The sequence below is a fragment of the Hippopotamus amphibius genome, chromosome 3 (genome assembly GCF_030028045.1).
Source record: "Hippopotamus amphibius kiboko isolate mHipAmp2 chromosome 3, mHipAmp2.hap2, whole genome shotgun sequence".
NCBI lineage: Eukaryota > Metazoa > Chordata > Mammalia > Artiodactyla > Hippopotamidae > Hippopotamus > Hippopotamus amphibius.
The window spans coordinates 58480732-58503463 of record NC_080188.1 but is presented as its reverse complement, the minus strand read 5'-3'; the positions used below and the strand labels follow the sequence as shown (position 1 = coordinate 58503463).

The following is a 22732-nucleotide window of genomic DNA, read 5'->3' as shown; positions in this document are numbered from 1 at the left end:
AGTATGGGTGCCACCAAAACAAAACCGAGGGTAGCTGAGTATTTAATATTCAGAGTAGATGAATAGTAGGAAAACAAGTGACAGTTGCATATTTGTAAGATATAAATAATGCATCTCTGCCTTGCCAGCTCTTGGCTTTTTACTTAAAAAAAAAAAAAAAAAAGTCGTGCTTCTTGTGTAATTTTGGCTCATTTCCAGAGTCCGTATTCCTTGCTTCTAGCTGCGACACCAAACCCCCGTGCTGTTTGAATTTGCGCAACAATGCATACCCAGAGCTTCTCCGTAAATAGTCTGTTCTCCCCCCACTCGGGGCAAAATCAACCACAGGAAATCTGGGAATGTGCAGCTCACCCCGCTTAATTGATCTTAAGCCTGCAGGGCCAGCAGGAGAAGCACGAGTGTACACAGCCTCCGCTCCTGGTCCTGCAGGACTGTTTACCTAAGGGGCAAAGAAGTCTGCGTGCAGGAGACACCATGTTGCTGCTACAGCCTTAGCAACAGCAGTAGCTGAGTTTTTGGTGGTTGTTTGCAGTCTGGAGAGCCATACTCCTTTAAGGAAACACAAACTCCTTTTCCCCCCTTCCTGGCCCCAGTCAGTAATCATCTAGACTGTCAGCTGCCAGCAGTCATCAGGAAGAACAGCCCTCGGAAATCATCTTGTCTTTCTCCCAGAAGAAAAGTTAAAGGAGCGCAGATGGACGGTGGCTTTTTGCATGCAAGTGGCCAGCTAGCATCCAGGGGGCATCGAGCTATGGTTTTGGTTTCCGTGCCGGGGACATCAGCAGCTGTGGCTTGGGAGGTTTCATCCAGCAGGAGTGGAATTGCTGCAGACGTTTTGGGGTTTTGATGAGCAGTAGAGATTTGGGGACATTGTACTGTTATTGCAGAGCCCCACAATGAAGATCCAGGAGCATCCCAGCCTACCTGACAGCAAGCTGCAGAGAACTCCAGATGCTGATGACCAGCAAGAGAGCTTTGTCTCCGGGGTGCCTGAGCTGGACCTGACTGCATTGTGTGATGAGAAGAGCTGGGAAGGTAAGGTCGTCCGATATTTGGATGATTTAAGACTGGAAAAGCATATATAAATTAGCAGAAAGGAGAAGCATGTTGGATGTGTGGGTGAGAGCGAGAGCCGTGCGTGCAGGAGTAACCACATCTCTAAATGACCGAAAATCCTTCCCCTGACATAGGAATGTGTCACGTTCAGTGTTGCCAAGAGTAATTGCAATCTAAGAAAGAAAATGTGCTTGCCCTTTATTATAGTGCCTTGCAGTTCTTTTTTTTTTTTTTTTTCCTTTGCATTGTGACTCATCAGGAGTGCTGACATGTAAGTGCATTTTCCCTCTAGGAGTACCACGCTGAGTAATAGGGAACTGGTGTGCATTTAGGATTTGCTGTTAGTGTAACTGACCTCCCCCCTGCTACATGCCAACCATCCACCTCCTTCATTAAATCTCCTCCCCGTTTTTCAAGAAGAATATTTTGCTTTGCTTTGCTTCTGTGTTTGTTTTTATGGGTAGAATTTTTAAATCCAGGTTAGCAAACATAAGGAATTTTCTTATAAAAGAGAGCACTGAATAAAAGTGCTTCTTATTAAAAGCCTGTAATACAATGCTTTGGATTGGTTTTTCTACAGAATTTTGAGAAAAACATTAGAAATTTGCTTCTGCAGAAAAAGAGGGTATCCTCATCTTGTCAAAACTGTATTTCAGGGAGGATTCTGCAGCAGTTCTGTCAAGCTGCTGTTCTTTCATTATCCATGTGTCTGCATCCAAACATATATCAGTGTGTATCCAAAATAAGTGCCCATCTGCCTCTAGACAGTATGTGTGTGTGAAGGCTACAGAGAGGGAGAAATTGTGCTCCTGAGTTCAGAACAGCAGCCTGATTTAACAGCGACTTAGCAGAGAATCACAACTGTTAAAAAATCAGTGTTTTTCAAAAGCACCTGAGTTTCCTTGTCTTCTGCGGCCCTCTTTCAACCAAAAAATATTCATTATGTTAATGATCTTAGATGAAGGACCAAAAGATGATCTAGAAAGATCACAAGGTGAAAAATAATAGCACCGTGTTGCTCCTTGTATCCAGGGCTTTAATGAAATGAAATCAAACTGTTTTTTATCTAATTTTCCCTCTTTGCAATCTAAGAAACATGTTTAGGTTTTGTTTGTTTGTTTGTTTTCATGTAATTAAGCAGTGGATCTGAGATTTTGTCAGATCTTCCCAGCTCATAATATGTCCAGTGGGGGAAAATTCAGGGTTTTTTGTTTGGTTTTTAAGTGATACATTCCTGGGTAGTGTTTGTTGTTGTTCCTTTGTTTTGTGTACTTTGAAATAATCAAGTGTGCTTTTAATTCATACATTAAAAACAACTTTACCCCCCTACACCCAAAAAAAAAGTCCCATGGTAGCCACTGTCGCCCAAATTAAAAAAAAAAAAAAAAGTAGCCAAAATAAATGCTATCTTTGGGTTCCAAGAATATTGTCTCCTAATATCATTAATATGCAGCTCTAGATAAAAACTAGGATTTTTAGTCAGAATTCAAATTGGCCATGTTACCTTGATGATTTATTCAGGAAGGGGACGGGTGGATTCTTCCTCCTCCTGCTAAAGTGAGCTCAGGTGTTGGATTATCTTTACTGTGGTTAGTTGTAAACTTATAGTCTCTCCCAGCACACTCAAAGAGGCAAAATATAAAGCTGAGAAATCTCTCCAGAGTGGTTGAAAGCTAACTTATAGTTTCCTTAAAACTATGTAATTACTTAATATAAGAACTTTCTGCCAGATAAAAAAATAATATGAAGGAACCAACATTTTATTATATTTTGTATTGGGAAGCTGGATGAAATTTTTAAAGCTTACGGTGAGAAAAAATACATTTTACTAGGCTTGGAATGTGAATTGTGTTATCCATGTAATTTATTAAATGACTTGTTTTAACTTTTGTTTTTTTGCCAATTACTGCTTTTGTCCTTGAACTTGCATGTCTCAGAAATCTACATGGACTCATTTCAAAGCTGTTTGGATCATGTGGTTACTGCTTTTAGTATATTTATTTATATTTATTTTAAATGCTCAAGTTACATTATAGCAGTAATATAACTGTAAATATAGTCAAAATAAAGGAATTTTTGCATAAAGGGTAGTTGAGAGTAATCAGTTCAGCCACTAAAATATCACCTCTTTCTATAGCTTCAGGAAGAAACAAAATGGTGGCTTTCCAGGAAGGAATTAACTTTGCACTAATTTAAACTGTGAATGTGAAACCAGTGCAACAAAATATGTAAACAAAAGCAGTAGTTACCAAAACCATATGAGCCAGTATCCATCTGTAAGTCTCCATCACTAGTGTCCAGACCACCATGTAGTATAACCCCCCCCCCCTTTTCGGTTTGCTTATTCTCCATCGCCAAGCCATAGTTCACTTTCTCTCATTCACATAGAATCATAGAGTATCAGGTGAGACAGTACTTAATGAGCAGCCTGCTGGTACTGGCCTCTGTGGTGTATGTTCCCACATGGAAATGATGTTCTCTGGCTTCTGGGGCATATGGAAGCAGGGAAATAAAAAGAAAAATGAAACTGATAATAGGTTCCACAGGCTACATAGAGGGGAACACTCTCAAAGTGAACGTAGGATCAGAGTCTAATCGTGCTTGTTGACAGACAAATAATACATGCTTGATCTTTTTTTTTCTCTATGTATGGCTGTGTATTAGGGCACATTATTTGATTTGTCCACATGACATCATCATCATCATCACTATTATTAGGGTTTCCACTCTCCAAAATGAAATGAATACATAAATCAAATGACCCAGTCTTAGTTATTTAAAGCCCTTGAAACTTACATAATTAGAATGTTCCTAATCAGCCAATTCATGTGGATTTGGGGATACCCCTTGTGGAAGTACTGAGATGTAAACACCAGTTACTCTATTAGATTTGTCCTAGTGAAATCAAGTTTTAAAGAACATCTTTTAAAGGACATAAAATACTTCTCTACTTATCAAAAATAACTATGGAAAGAAAATTCTCTTAAAAAAATGATAGAGAAGCAAGGGATCTTAAAGATCTTACAGTTGAGCCCTTCCACTATACAGCCAAGAAAGCTGAGGTCAAAAGAGGCAAAAGGATGATTCAAGATCACATATAAAGTCTCCTGACCTCTACCCAGATGCTTCCTTCTAAGCAGTGCCAGTTCAGCATCACGGCAGGCAGTGGACCAAGATGGTTAGGAGACAGACACATCCAGAGTTCAAATCCTGGCTCTACCACGTAACCAACTTTGTGGACAAGTTAGTTAACGTGTCTCAGTTTTGGCCTCAGCGTCCCCATCTTTAAATAGGTGACGCAGTACATAATAACGAATAGTAACTCTAGTAGTATCTGTTTAGTATGTTTTTGCAGAGGTCACCTGGGCTATCATGTGCAGAGTAATCAGCACAGTCTCTCGATGGGCACTATGCCCGTGTATTTTGTTTTTTTGTTTTGTATTGGAGTCTAGCCCATTAACAGTGTTGTGATATAGTTTCAGGTGCACAGCAAAGGGACTCAGCCATACATATACATGTATGCATTCTTCCCCAAACTCCCCTCCCATCCAGGCTGCCATATAACATTGAGCAGAGTTCCCTGTGCTATACAGTAGGTCCTTGTTGGTTATTCATTTTAAGTATAGCAGTGTGTACTTGATCCCAAACTCCCTAACTCTCCCTTCCCCCCGGTAACCATAGTTCTCTAAGTCTATGAGTCTGTTTCTGTTTTGTAAATAAGTTCATTTGTATCATTTCTTTTTAGATTCTGCATATAAGGGATATCATATGATATTTCTCTTTCTCTGACTCACTTCACTCAGTATGACCAACATGCACCCCAGTGTTCATAGCAACATTATTTACAATTGCCAAGATATGGAAGCAACCTAAACGTCCATCAGTAGCGGAATGGGTAAAGAAGATGTGGTACATATATACAATGGAATATGACCCAGCCATTAAAAAGAATGAAATAATGCCATTTGCATTAATATGGATGGACCTATTTGATGTTATTTTGGATTGATAAAGCTGGCTACTAAGGTTCCCTCTAACTCTGATAGTTTGCAAGACTATTGGAACAATTTAATAGGACAGTCATTGTTCTAAGGTTAAATTTTTGAATTCTAAGGAAGATTTTATGAAAGGATTCCCCCACCAGTGGGGCTTCCATGCTTCTGTATCTGAGATGTGCAGGTACCTCCAGTGCTAGTGAGTAGCCTCCTTGGGAGAAGGTACGACATCATGCCAAGTAGGAGTGACTCTAAGTAACTTGTACATAGTTGGAAATGAGGCATGGAAAACATCAGCTCCCTTAATTCTGTGCAGATTTCTTAGAGACAGATCATCTCAGTAGTCAGTTTTCTTTTGTGTAGTAAATGGATCCAGCCAGCTAAGCAAAGAAGAGCTGTGTCCTAGTGATCGTGTTAGCATTAGTCAGAGCTGTATTCTCTCTTCAGTGAATGTCCTTTATTTCCATGTGTGCTGTAGTGTCTGAACCGGAACTCCCCCAGGACCTATTCTTTTTTTATTACTTAGGTAGCAAGCATACAGCTTTTATCTCTGTTATTGCTGAGCTGCTGTGATGTCAGCTAACCTGGGCAGATTAATTTTTAATAGACACGCCATACTTATGTCCAGAGTTCTTTGTGACTGGATACATGGCTAAAATCAAAACCACCATACCCAGGGAATTCTGGTCCAGATATGAAGATACTTCTGTTTGATGTGGTCCTTTAAGATGAAAATCCAATGTGAAATCTCAAATCTTTTCTGTTTTCCCTTTGAATAATTGTCTTGCAATATCCTTGTGTGTTTCATTACTCTAGAATTACTGTTTAAAATATAAAATAGTTCCCAAGCCCTCAACTGGGAGTGGTCAGTGAACAAACACATCCTCAAACTGACTCTCTAAGCAGGTAGGTAATGTATAGGATATACTATCATGGACCACATGGTGGTTCTTGCTTTGTTCTTGTTATTCTATTTGAGTGCCAGCTATCGTGACATGAGATAGCCTTGTATTCTTAAATCATTTCAAACTAAAACAGAGGAATAGTTGGTCTTACTGATTCTTTAGTTATGTTGAACTATGTATTACATGTAATTATATAACTCTTTTGAATAGGAGCCTTAAATTATAAGACTGTATAGAATTAAAGAAAGAGAAAAAGGAGAGAGAATATAAGCATTTCACATTGCATGGGTGAGAAACTTCTGTTCTACCTGCAGCTAATGATGAAACATGTCTTTTTATTTTGTTAAGGTTGAAATTCTTAACAGTCTTATGTTTCTCATGTTTTAAATAAGTGAATTTCCTAGAGATTATCATACTAAGTGAAGTGTCAGAGAAAGACAAATGTCATATGATACCACTTATATGTGGAATTAAAAAAAATGATACAAATGAACTTATTTACAAAACAGAAATAGACTCAGACACAGAAAACAACCTTATGGTTACCAAAGGGGAAAGGGGGGTGGGGCGGAATCAATTAGGAGTTTGGGATTAACTGATAGAAACTAATGTATATAAAATAGATAAACAGCTAGGACCTACTGTATAGCACAGGGAACTGTATTCAATATCTTGTAATAACCTATAATGGAAAAAAATCTGAAAAAAATACGTATGTGTGTGCGTGTGTGTGTATAAAAAACTGAATCACCTTGCTATACACCTGAAATTAACACAACATTGTAAACCAACTATACTTCAATTAAAAAATAAAACAGAATCATACAGTAAAAAGTAAAAATTAAAATAAAAAAGTGAATTCAAGAGAGAATGTCACCCATAAGGTAGAATTTCTTCAGCCATGTACTTCATGTATACCACGGGTGACACTAGAAAAATGACACATTTGTTCTTCTTGTCAGTGAAGTGATGGGTCAGGAATGGAGCCACAGAAGACAGCTGTGTTAACAAAAAGGCGACCTGAGGGGTGGCCCCATGTTAATCACAAAGCCTCAAACAAGCACAATTCAGTTCCAGTATTTTGTCGTTAACTCGGACTCACTGTGTATTTTTTCCTGGAGACATGTTTGGTTAATGGTCACAAACACACGCTGTTTTTGCAAAACTGTTGCTGTACAGAGACCACATAGTTCAAACTGAAAGCAAAGATTAGTTGTAATATTTTTTGAGAGCTATTCTGCTAGATTCCAACAGATTAAAGGGCTTCAGGACCGTAAAGTAACACCTTTTCAAACTAAGGTTTTGATGAGTAGAAATGTCAAACTAGCCAACACACCCGCATGCCAGTGTCAACATCGGACTTTGTTTAGCCTGTGCCCTCTGTCCTCACCAAGCACTGAGCCCTTCCCCCGGGTGTGTTGCTCCTTTGCCACTTGGCAGTGAGGTGATTGCCTGCTGCTTTACTGTTCAAGCCATCTTAACCCTTTCCCTGTCCTGGTTCCACTGATTTCAGTCCTTATAGAAAAGTACTCTTGTCATATGAAATATCATGAAATAGACGATGTCATCTGGTCAGTGTAATGGTTCCATTTTCTGCAGCTTTACACTACATTTTTATTATTTTCCTAGGGATTACTTCCTACTCACCCTCTCCTTCCCGCATTCCCCCTCACCTCGCAATCCATTTACACTTTTTCCTGTTGGCAGTTCTGAACAGTTCACATCTGAGCTCTGCCACTTAGGGGGAGCCAGGCGACGGCATCAGTACAAACAATGAAAACAACTCCTATTCGTCTCCTGCTTTAGCCGAGTCTGGCTACCGGCGTATTCTCTGCCACTCTTTGAGACTCAGTAGGCAAGACTATCTTTAACATGCTTTCGTTTTTCAAAGTATTTATATTATCATCTGTGTTACCAGATAACTTGGTTGTCTTTAAATTTTGAGAACCTGTGGACCTCATTCCACATGAGGTTAAATTTTTTTAATTAATGTGCTTAACTCTGCTACTGCACTGTGGGGTCTTAAAAATTTTTTAAGACGATCATCCTTGTTCTTGAAGTGCCTGGCACATTCTAAATTGAAGCACTGTCCTGGAGGGCAGAAGACTGAGTTTTAGACCCAACTCTTGTCATTGATTAGGTAGTTGCTCCTGAATTCTTTGGGTTTCAGTGTCCTTATCTGTAATCTGTTGGATTGAATCAGCAGTTCTCAAACTTGATTGCACTTTGGGTCACTTGGGAAGCTTTTTTAAAAAGTGTGTGTGTTTGCGTGTGTTTGTGTGTGTGCGTCTCACATATTTGGACCCTCAGCTAAAAATTCTGTCTAATTGGGTGGCGCAAGGACCTGTACATTAGGAGTTATATTTCTGTCTGTGACCCTTATGTGCAGCCAGGTTTGAAAAGTCACTAGGTTAGATAATGTATGAAGTTTAAACATCATCACAGCTTTAATGTTCTGTGATTACAGTACGATCTTTCGAAGTAAAATACTGAGGAGGCACTTAAGATAATTTTGTAGATTTTATAAATACTTTGATAGCTGGAGGAGCAACTGTTCCATGATTTAAACTGTGGAAATCCCAGAATTTAAGATCACAGCCAAATTCGAGCCTTGTGTAAAGCAGAGTATCCACAAGTGTATTTAAAGTGTAATCTTTATTGTTTTTAATGAAGAGAGTATTACAAATGAGATACCCTACATTGTCTAAGATCTACCTTTCAAATATGTTAGATAGGATTTTTTTTTTAATGAGGAAAGGAATACACTGAGGTGGGTCTTGCAGTGAAAGGAAACAAATATCATCCTATTCCCTCCCAAAATGACAAATCAGGATTTTGTGCTAAGTCTGTTTTTTTTTTCCCAAAGTTGTCTAAAATAATTCATACTGATTGGTCCTTTGTAAGGCATTCTTTTTTTTTCCTTTTTTAACTAATTTTATGCATGTATCTTACTTTAACTGTAGTCTTAAGTAGCCTCTAAAGTTTCAAGTACAGAGGGTGTATTTTAAACATGCTAAATCCCAACACACTAAGCAGAAGCACACAAAACAGCTTGCTGAATGACCTCAGTGGAGGGCGTAAACTCCTAAATCAGTGGGCTCTCACAAGGTTAATGTGATTCCTTAGCCTGATTCCTTAGTTGTTTCAGTGAAAGATGTCCAGCCGTGATGTCAAACCCCTCCCTGCCAGACACGTGTGTTTCTGTTCCGTAACGCCCTCAGGTGGAGACGTTATCGTCAGTGATCTGCAGGGGAAGTTGGAAGCACTCACTCTGGCTATTCCTCAGGGCAGCCCTAGCACATTCTCTTTGAAAGCGAGTGAGGATGGTGATGGAGGGTAGATGATGGCTGTCAAATAGATTTGCTGATTCCGGTCAGGGCATAGTGTCCTGATCTAGAACTTTACATCTAAAATACAAACCAGGGAATTCCCTGGCAGTCCAGTGGTTAGGACTCTACGCGTCCACTGTAGGGGCACAGATTCGATCCCTAGTTGGGGAACTAAGAACCTGCAAGCCATGCAGCACAGCCAAACAAGAAATAAATAAAATGTGAAACCATCCAGTGCCTCCTAGTGCATTCAGAAAACTTGGGAAACACGTGTGCTTTAAAGAACAGTTTCGCCCTCTTACGCTTGTTCTTTTCCAGAGCCCATCCCTGCTTTCTCCTCGTGGCAGCAGGAGAGCGTGGACGCCGATGAAGCGCACCTCTCCCCACAGGCCGGGCGTCTGATTCGGCAGCTTCTGGATGAGGACAGTGACCCCATGCTCTCTCCCCGCTTCTACGCTTACGGGCAGAGCAGGCAGTACCTGGATGACACGGAAGTGCCTCCTTCTCCCCCCAATTCCCATCCTTTTATGAGGTATGTTTCTTTGTGTTGCTGATACGCAAAGGTACCATCCCTATAACATTAGAAGGGTTAGGAATGTTGCTGATGGCTAGTAACTTTTTAAAATTAAGCTGTATGTACATGGAGGAACATATTTGAAATTCTCCATCCTAGTGCACAGGCTCTGTTGTCATTTTTCACTTGACCTGTGGCCCAAGAACAGCATCACCGGCTGAATCTCCATTAGCACCTCCCTTCCAAAGCTCTCTCATAGTTAAGTGTGAGGTCCACTGTGCACATTGCAGTCCTAGCTTTGCCAAGTGTAAAGATGAGCTAGAGAAGATTGGACCTATTGAAAAGGCAGGATACAGAGCTCAAGATCACAAAATGAATTAGCAGTCAGCTTTCTTTTATTCGAGAGGATGAACACGGTTTGGACAACCCCCTCCCCATGCCACGTCCCTCATCCCCAGAGCCCCTCCCAGCGGGCGGTGACTGCTCTGGGGAAGCTGACCCGAGCTGTGCCCCTCACAGGCGACGCAGCTCCTCCCTGGGGTCCTACGACGACGAGCAGGAGGACCTGACACCTGCCCAGCTCACGCGGAGGATTCAGAGCCTTAAAAAGAAGATCCGGAAGTTTGAGGACAGATTTGAAGAAGAGCGGAAGTACAGGGTGAGTGCCTCCTCACTGGCTCCTCTCTGTGCGCCGCTACCCTGACGTGGTGCATCAGCGCATCCACAAGGCGGAGGAGTGGTCACGGTGAAGGGAGATTTCCAGGGAATCTCAAAACAAAAAGGCAGTAAGCACCTGGTAATAAACGCTGATAAGCCCAGACAACACATATCTACATTTTCCTTGCGCAGCTGTATCCTTGCAAATGAACTGAATGCTTTCGTCGACGTCTTGTAAATCGATCAGTGAGCAGGGATGGGAAAAGATCATTAAATGAAGTATTTTGTTTGGTTAAAACCATTCAAAATTATCTTCTAAAATTTTATTAGTACTGACTTCATTCTGCTCTCAGCTCTGTCCTTAGTATTTCTCACAAGAGTAGCAAAAAGGCATTTTTCACGATGGTTGTAGTGTAAAATATCATGTACCCCTCTGCTTTCTATCCTATTAGCCTAACAGGTTGAACCCTACAAATAACAGAAAAGAGGCCATGGGCCTCATAGAAGTTCATGATCATAAAAACCCAGAATTTTGCCTCTGGGGGGTTCTTCGAAAGCATCAAAAGTAACCAGAGAGTATTAAAAAAATAAATAAATAACCAGATATAAAGAAGGAGAATGGAATCCCACTTGTGAAATTTCTCTTATTAATCACAGTTCACTTATATTCCAGTGGAACTCAACCTTTCCTTCCTGTTTAAAACAAACATCATCAAACTCTTCTTTGTCCTGCCCCAGTTCCAAAACATTTACTCTAGATTTCCTTTTCTCAGCCTTCCCACAGCGACAAAGCAGCCAACCCAGAGGTTCTGAAATGGACAAATGACCTCGCCAAATTCCGGAAGCAACTTAAAGGTGGGTACAGTTCTAGACCTGTGGCATGGTCTCCAGAGAACAAACCAGCTGCAGAAGCTGTGATCTCACATGCTGAGTGCCACTTACTGCTAAAACATTCCAGGAAAAAGAAGTTTCGTCAAGCTGCTTCCCAGGGCTCCCAGTATTCAGGGCACACTTTCTCCATGTCTTCCCATGGCCTCAGTCACGGGGAAACCCAGGTCAGCTAAGATGCAAATTCTGCAGCACTTTTTTTTATTTCTCTACATCACTAATATAGGCTGATGGTTTCAACTTGACACTTATTAAGTATCTGTTTAATCCAAGGCTTTATTTGCTATGGAATTAGGAGAAAACATAGAGATATAGATGGATATAAAAAGGATTTGGTCACTGTCCCCTCAGAGCACTTGCTGTCTTTCAGGACATAGAGTCGTGTAAACAATAGAATAGAATACAAAGCAAAAATAATTCCAAAATGAGGTATATACATCACACAGAAACAGTTGGCCAACAATTGGGCGCTAGATCTGCAAATACCTGTAAACGCTTAGGGAATCAGTATAGGAAGACATCCGCCTCATTCTGAGAACAGCAGACAGCTCCGTGTGGCTAAAGCATGGACATTAAGGAACTAAAACTTTCTCAGGAATTAGGGTTAGGAAGTCATGCCAGATCAGCCAGGAAGACATTATCATTTTCTTGGGTTTAACATAATAACCCAGGGATTTCGATAATATTATAATTAGATACTTTCTGAGGGGCAAAAAGACAGGGCTAAACAGTTGTTAACAGCATAGAAAACCAGTCTGGGTTCAGCAGACGTCAATTCCCATACATCTCCACCCCCACATCTTTTTCTCCTAGAGTCTAAACTGAAGATATCAGAGGAGGACTTAACCCCTAGGATGCGGCAGCGAAGCAACACCCTCCCCAAGAGTTTCGGCTCCCAACTTGAGAAAGAAGATGAGAAGAAGCAAGAGCTGGTAGATAAAGCCTTAAAGCCTAGCGTGGAGGCCACTTTGGAATCCATCCAGAGGAAGCTCCAGGAGAAGCGGGCGGAGACCAGCCGTCCCGAGGACATTAAGGTGTGATTCTGTGAGGGCGCCACGCCGACTGCTAATCCTCAGTCATCCCAGTCAGCGAGGCAGGATGGCAGGACCGGCCCCGGGGCCCCTGTGGGGAGGGTGATAGGGCAATGCCTTTTTAACCCTCCTACACCCTCACCTTCCACACTCTGCAACATCCGGAGAAGCAGATGAAACAAACTCTGAGCGTTTTAACTGTACGTACTTTGGGTTTGGACTCAAACTGAAAGCAGGAAACTCTGCTGAGAATGGACTTGTTTCAGTGAATAGACAGTGTGGTGACTGTGAGGTAGGAGGATTATAGACAAGCCTTTGGGAATGTGTATCCTGTAACTATAGTCGTTGCCGGAGCCTTTAAGCTAAGCCCCATGTGCCTTGCAGCCTTGCTTACCTCAGTCCAACGTGCCTTTGCCACCGCAGGGGAGATAGGAGTACGCGTAGGTGATGATTCTGCCGTGCTGTCTGTGTTTCCAGCAAGACATTAGGAATAGCTTGGATCGAGCTAGGAAGAGCTGTCGTATAAACATTCTTTGTAACCTTACTTTGGGAAATTTGTTTAAATATAGAAGTCAGCATGTTCACAAATGTTTTCCCCTTTCTCATTTCTCTATCCTTGTGTTTATACAGGATATGACCAAAGACCAGATTGCTACCGAGAAAGTGGCCCTGCAGAAAGCTCTGTTATATTATGAAAGCATTCATGGACGACCGGTATGTGAATGCACCGAATTTGCTGATTGGGGTAAATTACCTGGCTTTAGAAGTGGATCTTCTATGTTCATTATTGCAAATGAAGTTCCATGATGTTTAGATGACTATTTTCACCAGAAGTAAGCTTTCGGAAGGCTAAACCTGTAATAAGGGTTCCACTATCTAGTAGGTGCTAAATTTAATTTAGTTCCAAAGGAAAATTAGTTTGCAACTAACATGTAGTCACTAGTGTCCTGCTGCGAGGGGAAAATGGTGGAGGGGGCTATAAATCCGTGCACAGAGCCTCAGAGGGAGGGCTGCCCCTCCGTCTGCCCCCATAAAGCTGTCATCACCAGCTCTACGCATTCTCATCCGTAAAAGGAAGGTGCTAAACTAGAATGATCTGCGCTAAAATGCAGCTTCTCTGCAATGCAGTTTGCAACCCGTGTTTGTAGAGAAGTTCCAGCTGCCATCCAGAACCAAAAGGGTGAGGAATCCAAAATATGGCTTTGGAAGTATTTGAGGCGATTTGTTATTCAGCAAGAGCGTTTATTGAATGCTTGTTGTTAGTCCTGGGGGAGACAGTAGCACGAAAGACTTCTGCTCTGTTCCTTAGGGAACTCGTAATCAGATCGCCTTGTCAGTGACTCTTAGTAACCTTCTGTTAAGAATGTTGTCAAGAAACCAGCAACACACATTCTGAAGAGCAGGAATAAAGAAGCATGGAGTTTATGTTCACAGATGGATTTCTATACCACCAAAATGCATACATCTCTTTTCCAGTCTCAGCCATAGCTATGGAATGGAGAGAGTCTTTTCACCAAAAATATGCTCTTTTAGCCAAAGAAACTTTGAGAATAATGCACTAGACTATAAGGTCTGTGAGGGCAGGGATTCTGGGTTTTGTTTACCCAGTGGTGAACCTGGTCCCCAGCATCTAGCGCAAGACCTGACACAGAGCACGTGCCCAGTAAATTATCTGTCGAATGATCCTCCGTGGTATTTTGGTTTTGAATTTATTAGGTTTAAATTAAAAAAAAAAAAAAACAAACGGGAGCTGACGATGATTGATTTCGCTGGCCTGTCCCTGCAATGGAAAAATACCGGCGCTCTGGAATAATGGTCATGTTTCAAGCCAAGTTTTGTTTTGGATTTTTTTTAAAGGCATTGAACCAAATAGTAAATGCACTGGAGCTCTAATACATTGTGAAACTTCGTCCTTCTCTTCTGAGGTATTCAAAACTTGTAGAAATAGAACTAAACTTCTTCTAACAGAGAGAAACCCCCTTCTCCACTAAAGGCTCAGAGCCTTTAAGCGTGGGTCTCCTCGCGGCCACCAGGCAGACCTCCGTGAGGGAGGTGGGACCTGTGTACCTTCCTTCTTTGCATCGTATGGATTCAAGGTATGATGCTGATGGACTCCTTTAAAGACTTCCTTGCCTGAGGCCCCGAGATCTCTCAGCTCCGTACTATTCTTCACCTTACTGCCAGTGCAGGGGTTTGTGTGCCATGGATTTTGTTGCTCTGAGCTGGGCAGAGTCTCTCTGCCGGGACCTTGGCAATAAGCAAGCACTAGGATCAGCAGACCTAGATTCAGACCTCAGCCCTGCTGAGATTGGCTCTGTGACTCAGCTGCTTAGGTAGCTCTCAGAGCCTCAGTGCTTTGTCTGCATTATAGATGTCTGTTATAGGTTGTCATGGAGACGAAATGGCTACACACACACGTTTACCTGTAGGCTGTCTGGCACTGAGGAAGTAGGGCAGAGTGGCTTTGGGGAGAGTCGGGTGGGATTCCTCAGTAAATGATAAGTTTCCCTTCTGGTACAGTTATATGTTCTGTCCTTTGCCGTCTACTTCTTATTAAATGATCGAATTGGGAGAGATGCACATTTTTTAGCACTCTTATCATTAGGAATATGAACTATTAATCCCTGGCCCTTTCATCATTCTTTTAGACGAAGGAAGAACACTTCTGAGGTCTGGATTCTAGCACCTCACAGGGCAGGGGACAAATGCTCGAGCAAGTTTGAGTGTCCTTTACTCCTGGTCCCGGGTTGGGCTCTCTACCTCTCTCTGGAACGTGATACTCCAGCCTTCTCAGGAGAAGCAGAGTTCACTTGATATCTGGCCAGTCTGAAAATCAAAGAGTGAACTTTTCATTCTTAGATCTGTGATGTTGCCATGGGCCCTGGACTTATAAATACCATTTGAGCAACACTCTTCTTAAAAGAAAAATACATGAACTTCAGAGTTAAACTGTCATTCCAAACCCTGAGTTTTTAGAAAAGCAGATGCTTAGAGCCTGATGGTTTTTTGCTGAGTCTACACTTTCTGATACAAAAGGACACTAACAGTCAAAATCACAGGCCAAAACAATTATCTGCTGCTTCTGTACATTTTTTTAACACGGCTATTTGCCCTAACGGGACACCCTCCAGACAGACCAACACACGTATGGAAAACAAAAGCGTGCTTATTTACACACTGGCACATAATTCCCTGTTATATGGCTTGCTCAGAGCTTCTGGGTTCTCATTGATATATTTTAATCTTTTATTAGTTCCCTGCTCAAAAACTTGGAACTAACAGGACCCTAAACACACCATGTTCAAATTTAAGTGCAAATTCTAAAGCCACATATAAATATTACCATTTTGTTTATCTGCTGTTTGCGATTATCTGACCTGACCTTTGCCCAGTCAGCCTACTATTGTTACGTGGTGATGAAGAAGAGAGAGTCCCCATTTTCTGAATCAAGGGCCAAGCATGCAGCCATTACAGGGATCCATCTCATTTGTCTTCTTGCACGGGCAGCTTCATGACTGAGACACCCTTCCACACACACACACAGACCATTTTTTGTTTTACTGAGGAGATTGGATATGTTTATCTGAGACTTACACAGCAACCAAATAGGGTAGTAAGAGACCAGAAGAAGAAGATTTCTTTCCCTCAGAAGCCAAGACTGAGTGGAAGGTGCCACCTTCACCCATTAGATCTTCATAGCTAGATGTTTATGTCGTCTTGATTTGTGTGTAAACGTATATCTTAGTCTTAACCCTCTTTCTACACATCGAAAGCCATTCAGTGCTCCTACTTAAAGGAAGGCTTGAAGCAAGAAGAGTGAAAGTATGTTGAAAAGACGACATACCGTGTGCTTGGCCTAAAGTCATTTTTAAGCAATTATGGGTCGTGACGGTTTTTTCATTTGAATTCTGCCGTTTACCAATCAAGAAACCGAGGCTCAGAGAACCTCACCGGCTCATTCAAAGGGCTATTCTTGGTTAGTAGTGGAATCCCTGAGCAGCTGATGACTCGAGAATAAATGATGTCAACTTCCGAACCGTTTTCCCATGGTCCACTTAATATCAGCGACCCTTTTTTAACAGTTTAACCAAGGCGCTGCTTTATTTCTCCCTTGGTTAGATTTTGGCTCCACTCACAAATCCAGCACTGATAATTACGTGAGACATGGCTTTATGAAGGGTGAAGACTGTATTTGTATCTACAACAAATACAGATACAAAGGTATTGCCAAGCCTTTGGCTTAGACATCCATCATGAAAATAATCCTGCTGTAAATCAAGTAGTGTTCTTTCCATCACCTCAGACCTAAAGATCATGGATGTTTTTGGTGTTTAGATACTTCTATCAAATGCTAGCGTGGTCTTTGGTGGAATCATGGTGAGTTTTGACCCACCATAATCAAAAACTGGATTTTTATCAGATCTCTCACAGGTGGTTAGTTCTGAAGGTCATTAATTTTTAAAACAAGCAATTCATAGAAAAATCTAAATACCATTGTTATAAGCCAAATATAAGCCAGCTATCCTCTTCATCTACTATAATTAGAAAATTTGGTTTTCGAACAAAGAATTAGGAAAGAAATTGATTCTGTCAGATTTGCCATATCTGGCTGATTTTAGCAGTAAGTCTTCTTCCAACGTCTCCTTTTATATTCCAAAGATGTTTCTGCCAAGCCGCTACAGTTGACCCTTGAATGATTCGGAAGTTAGGCATTGTTCTACTCTCAGCATAGTCGAAAATCTGAATATAACTTAGAGCCAGCCCTCTGTACCCACGGTTCTGCCATATCTGAGGTTCTGAATCCCCAGATACAACCACGTAGTAGATTGTGTACTAACATAGTATTTACCCCTGAAAAAAATCTGTGCATAAGTGGACCCATGCAGTTCAAACCCATGTTGTTCTAGGGTCAGATGTAATAGGATGCTAGTCCACAGTGGGCAAAGGCTGTCTCATTATTTTTCTTATTCACATATCTTCTGGTCACTAAACATCTGTTGTTTATCTTACACAATAATATTTCACCACATGTCATGGGTTAACAATTCGGATGTGCCTTAATCTCACCTGCAGTACATTTAATGGTTACATCTTGTATTAAAAAAAAATTATTTCATGTGTTCCAGTCCTAAATTTTGTTGGTTTGCATCTGAGATTGTACAAGTCCTTTATTTCTATTCCTCACACTTATAAATACAGAAAAGAGCCTAAATTATAAACATATATGTTGATGAATTTTCACAAAGTAGACAAATCCAGGTAACCAACATCCTGGTCAAGACAGAAAATGTGGCCAGCCCTCTTGAAGCCCTTCTCATGTCTCCATCCAGCCAATACCATGATCTTCCACCCCCACCAGCAAAAACCGTTCTCTTGACTTCTAATGTTATAGATTTGATTTGCTTACTTTTGAACTTTATATAATTAGAACCGTATGGCATATATTCTTAGGTGTCTGGCTTGTTTTCCTTGGCTTTATTTTTGTGAGATTAATCCATGATGTTGCATATAGCTGTGTCCATTCGTTTTCGTGGCTGTGCAGTATTCAATTTTGGGAACTTACCTTATTTGTTCTACCGTTGTTAGGTGTATGGATGGTTTCCAGTGTGGGGTTATTATAAATAGTGCTGCTATGAGCATCTTAGGTACGTTTTTCAGCGAACTTAAGACCACATTTGTTTGGTGTGTACTTTAGAGTGGAATTGATGAGTCATATGTTTCGCTTTAGGAGATACTGCCAAATAGTTCTCCAAAGGTTCCACCCTTGCCAGCACTGAGAGAGAGTTCCAGTTGCTCAGCATTCTTTCCGACACTTGACACTGTCTGTCTTTCATGTTAGCCATCGTGGGAGGCATGTAGTAGTAACGCCTGTGGTTGCATCCTCACTCTTTTTTGTGTGTGAAATAATTCCTGTGTTCCCTTCCAGTTCTGACAGTCATCTTTTATGAAATACCAAATGTAAAAGTTTTAATATGGTAGATAGTAAAAGCAGGAAAATAAAAGTAAAAGCCTCTTGATAGTTTGGTAACAGGAAGAGAGAGAAAGAAGTGATTATTATTATTGCTGACGACAGAGGATAAATCCACAAGATGTTTTCGCATAATGGCAGTATTCTATCCTGACTTGTGAAGTTTATCCAGAGTTCACTTATTGTTGATCACTGTGAGAAAGGCAAATAAAAAAGGCAACAAAGGATAATCAATTCATGTGTAATCCAGACCTGTCTTCAAAGTTGAAGGCCCTAAAGGCCCTTGAGAGAAATGGTCAAAGCTAACACTATTTGCCCTTTCGGAGTGCTGTAACCCCGCCTTATGTGTGCAGTAGAAATAAGATGCAGGAGATCAACAGCAAACTTGAAACACACTTCATCTCTTACTCCATTTAAGTAGACAAATGCATGCTGATGAATTTGGCATACCTATTTATATTTGAAATATTCATTCAGTCATTTTACAGATATTTATGGAATATTTTTATCATGTCAGGCACTGAAATAGTTACCGGGGTACAAAAACACAAGCTCCTGCTGTCAAGGTGCTTGTAGACTAAAGAGAAGACAGATGTGTCAACAAATAGTTACTATAGAGTATAAAAATATATCATCCATTGGGATTGCTGTAATACCATCGATGGGATGGCTTATAAAGGATAGAAATTTACAGTTCTGGGGGCTGGAAGTCCCAGATTAAGGTGCTGGTGTCTAGTGAGGGCCCACTTCCCGGTTCATAGACAGCTGTCTTTGCCCTGGCGTCACACAGCAGAAGGGGTGAGGGATCTCTCTGGGGTCTCTTTCATACGGGCACTAATCCCATTCATGACGGGGCCATCCTCATGACCTGATCACCTCCCAAAGGCCCCACTTCCAAATACCATCACATCGGGGATTCCTTTTCAACATATGAATTCGGAGTGGAGGTGGGGGGGGGAGGGGTGTTGGTGAGTGGACACAAACATTGTCTGTAGTAAAGCGTATGTGAATTACAAGGTATGTACAGGCTGCAGTAGGTGACATGAAGGAGACAATGAGCAGGACTCCCGGGATGGGCCATGTGGGAAGAAGGCTGCACAGGAGTGAGAGGTGGCTCTTGATCTGGAATTTGCCAATGAAAGAGCAGGGAGGAGGCCATCCAGGACAGGGGATCTAGACAAGGAGCTATGACACACCTAGTTTCTCTCTGGAGCTTGAGTTAGGAGGAGGAGGAGGAGAAGCAGTGGATGAAGGGCTTCAAATACTATGTAGGAAGTTGAGCTTGATGTCTCCCTGCTGCCTGTAGAGTTAGTTCTTTAAACAATTTTGAGCCCTGTGCCAGATTTTAGGGCCACAGAGACGAATCAGTCCATGTATTCTACTGGCATGTGTTCCATGAATACCTACGGTTTGCCAGAGCTTGTCCCTAAAAACACAGTTCCAGGGGGAAGAGAGACATATCTTTTTTTAAATGATTGAAGAACTGCAGGGTAAGTTAGTATAATAGAAATACATGCTTTCTTCTTCCCTGGATGTAGAAAATAGTGAATCATCTGGGAACTCTGAACCTTCAAGAGTTTTAAATAGGGAACTGATAATTAATAATGATCATAGTTGACTGAAGAAAAGCAGTGCTGCTGAGGAAGTGATTTCCAATGATCTGCAGCTGAAGTAGATATTTTAAATATCCACTGACACATGTTACCAGTTTAGTAAAATTTGCAAGAGTGGTGAGTCCTCAGTTGAATCACCTGTACTTTCGCTCAGCCCAGAGTGTGCTCGGCCAGCGTGGCCACCAGGAGCAGGCGTCTCACCTCTCCTGTTCTTGCGTTTCAGGTGAGCAAGAATGAACGTCAAGTTATGAAGCCACTGTACGACAGGTACCGCCTGGTCAAACAGATCCTGTCCCGAGCCAGCAGCATCCCCATCATTGTAAGTGCACCGCGGCCCGGTTGTGGAGTACCTGGCTGCATGGGCCCTGGCTATATTATTAGGGCCCTCACTTGCCTTCTCATGAAAGAATAGTCTTTCATAGTTGAACCTGCCATGAATATCAATGGCCCCTAAACTTGAAGGATGAAAAATTTATCAAAGACTTCTGAGGCTACGTTTGCCAAAAATGAGCAAATCTGAAGCTGACAGAAATTGTTTTCCCTCTTGGGAACATGCTTTGGCCATATGCATCCCTCTGACGTGGGCTGGACCAGCTCCCCCATGCTCTCCTCAGAGACAGAGCACCAATGGGACGGGGCTGTGCTTTCCCCAGGGCCCCGCTACAAAGAGTACCTCTCTGGTCTTAGAGGCCTCTGTTAATAGTCTTCTCTCCACCTCCAAGACAGAATCACATCTAGAGTGAAATCTTCTAAGGAGCACAGGAAAGGGAGCCTCCTCTCTTTAGATGATGAAGGAAAGTGTGAGGTGGAGGAAGAGGGAGGGCAGCTAACAATTGTACGCTGTGCTCAGTGGCCGCCATCCTTGGACTTCGCTGCCTTTGGCCTCTGAGTTGGGATGCGGTCCGGAGTAGGGAGCAGCGACGGGCCCTCAGCTCTGGGAAGGCCTTTTGGGCACCGGCCGGCCTGCCCCCGCCCTAATCCCAGCCCAGCTGCGAGGGCGGTGTTCCTGCCCTGCCCGTCTCGTGGGGACCCTTTGCCTCTGTTTCAGTGCTCTCATCTCGGGGGTCCTGGGGGCTTCCTCTGCTGGCCTTTAGGCTTTGTAGTAAGCAGACACGGCCTCGCTTTTATGTCGTTGCTGAAATGCATATTCTTTTGGCGGCTGCTCTTCTATTCCTCCTTTAAATCCGCTTGTTTATTTCCAGGCCCAGGATAGGGTCTTTATATGTCTTTTAACAGTGAATTTGTTCATACTGAATGGGGAAGGGTCCGGAGACCTCAGGCAGGTGTGTTTGAAGAAAGCTCCCTTTTTAGAAATTTCCTACAGAATAAATCAGTAAACTAACCAACAGAAGGATTACATCTAAGAAATCCTCTTCGTTCTCCAGTCAGGCGTCCTTAGTGTCCCTACAGAGGGTGAATATACAGCCTCTGCCGATAAGGTTTGCATCACTTGATGAGTTTACGTTATTATTAGTTGTTCTGGAAGTTGTGGTGACTAAAAGGAACGAGAGGGGAAGCAGGTGTTTCTCCTCAAGTTTCTTCTGCGTGTTTGGTGAACATACTTGTGTGCCGTCCTTGCTTTTATGTGGCCTCCCTGGCTGGGGGTCGGGGGGAGCTGTGGAGTGAAGCAGCACCTTGGACAAGAACTTCGGTTGTTTCTGGTTTTCCTGGGAATTCTTGGTGGGGAGGGGTTCGCGTCTGTAGTTAAAAGGCAGAAGTAGATACTGGTGAGTCAGAAGAGGGCGGGGAAAGAGGTTCTCCAAGTAACCTGCCTATTAACACCTGTCGCAGGGTTCCCCCTCCAGCAAGCGGAGAAGCCCTTTGCTGCAGCCAATTATCGAGGGCGAAACTGCTTCCTTCTTCAAGGAGATAAAGGTGAAGACCCCCAGCTGCTAACCACTTGCTACACGGCCGCAGTGCCCCACCCCCGTCCCTTCCTCCCTTCCCCGCTTCCTCCTATGGATGAAAAGCTGCTGTGATTGGGCCATTTGGTGATGGCTTCCTGCAGCCTTCCCTGAAAAATCAGTCGCTGCTTCTAACCAACTTCAGACGATCCTCTTTTATTTATGTTATAGACCAGCTGATCTCCTTCGTTTCATTTTATTCCCTCGCTGTTGTGTTTTTTGTTTTGTTTGTTGTTGTTTGGTTGGTTTTTACTTTGCTTGTGGGGATTTTCGGTTTGTTTTCAATGTTTTTTTGTTTTGTTTTGTTTTCCCACTATTTGAGGAATGGACTTTCTGTACTCTAAAATTTTGTTACATTAACTCATTGGGTAACTTTAAAAAAAAATCTCATTTACTAAGTTTATAGCAAAACCAAAATTAACAAAAGCAATATACGTAGCACACAATAAAAAAAATATTTTGTAGACAAATATCTTAGTAGTTCTGACAGATATGTGGGTACAGTTTCACCTACTCTCCTTTCCTCTTGCCTCCCCTGGCACATTTCGTCCTCAGTGCTAATTTTATAATCTGTTCTTGATCTGCGAATGCTGTGCTGTGACCAGCAGTCACTAGAACATGTGCTCTGATTTTTCCCACCAATAGTAATCTTGGATTTTATACAGATAATCCTTGTCCTCAGTGGCTACTTTTGCTGGAATGGGAGGTACCATCTGTGCCCAGAGATCCGTAGGGACCTAATTGGCCTGGACTAGGATCAGCCTCTTTCCTATTTTTGTTTCTAGACAACTGAACACACTGACTGCCTTATACAGGGCTCTAGAGAAGAAAAGTCAAAGTCAATCTTTTAAAAAAAAAATCGACGATGGTTT

The 22732-nt window shown here is 42.1% G+C and overlaps 1 protein-coding gene across 6 annotated transcripts in view; it reads left to right on the top strand.

The window, feature by feature from the left end:
- FAM13A (family with sequence similarity 13 member A) overlaps positions 1-22732 on the top strand; it is a 322984-nt gene that overhangs the window by 288435 nt on the left and 11817 nt on the right. For 5 of the 6 annotated variants that reach the window (XM_057726771.1, XM_057726770.1, XM_057726774.1 and 2 more), the window contains 8 exons: positions 888-1035; positions 9604-9817; positions 10319-10457; positions 11230-11311; positions 12158-12378; positions 13006-13089; positions 20180-20275; positions 21748-21831. In XM_057726771.1, coding sequence (XP_057582754.1) covers positions 888-1035; positions 9604-9817; positions 10319-10457; positions 11230-11311; positions 12158-12378; positions 13006-13089; positions 20180-20275; positions 21748-21831 — 1068 coding nt within the window. The remainder of the gene's footprint in view (positions 1-887; positions 1036-9603; positions 9818-10318; positions 10458-11229; positions 11312-12157; positions 12379-13005; positions 13090-20179; positions 20276-21747; positions 21832-22732) is intronic. The other variant, XM_057726772.1, reaches the window with a different exon arrangement.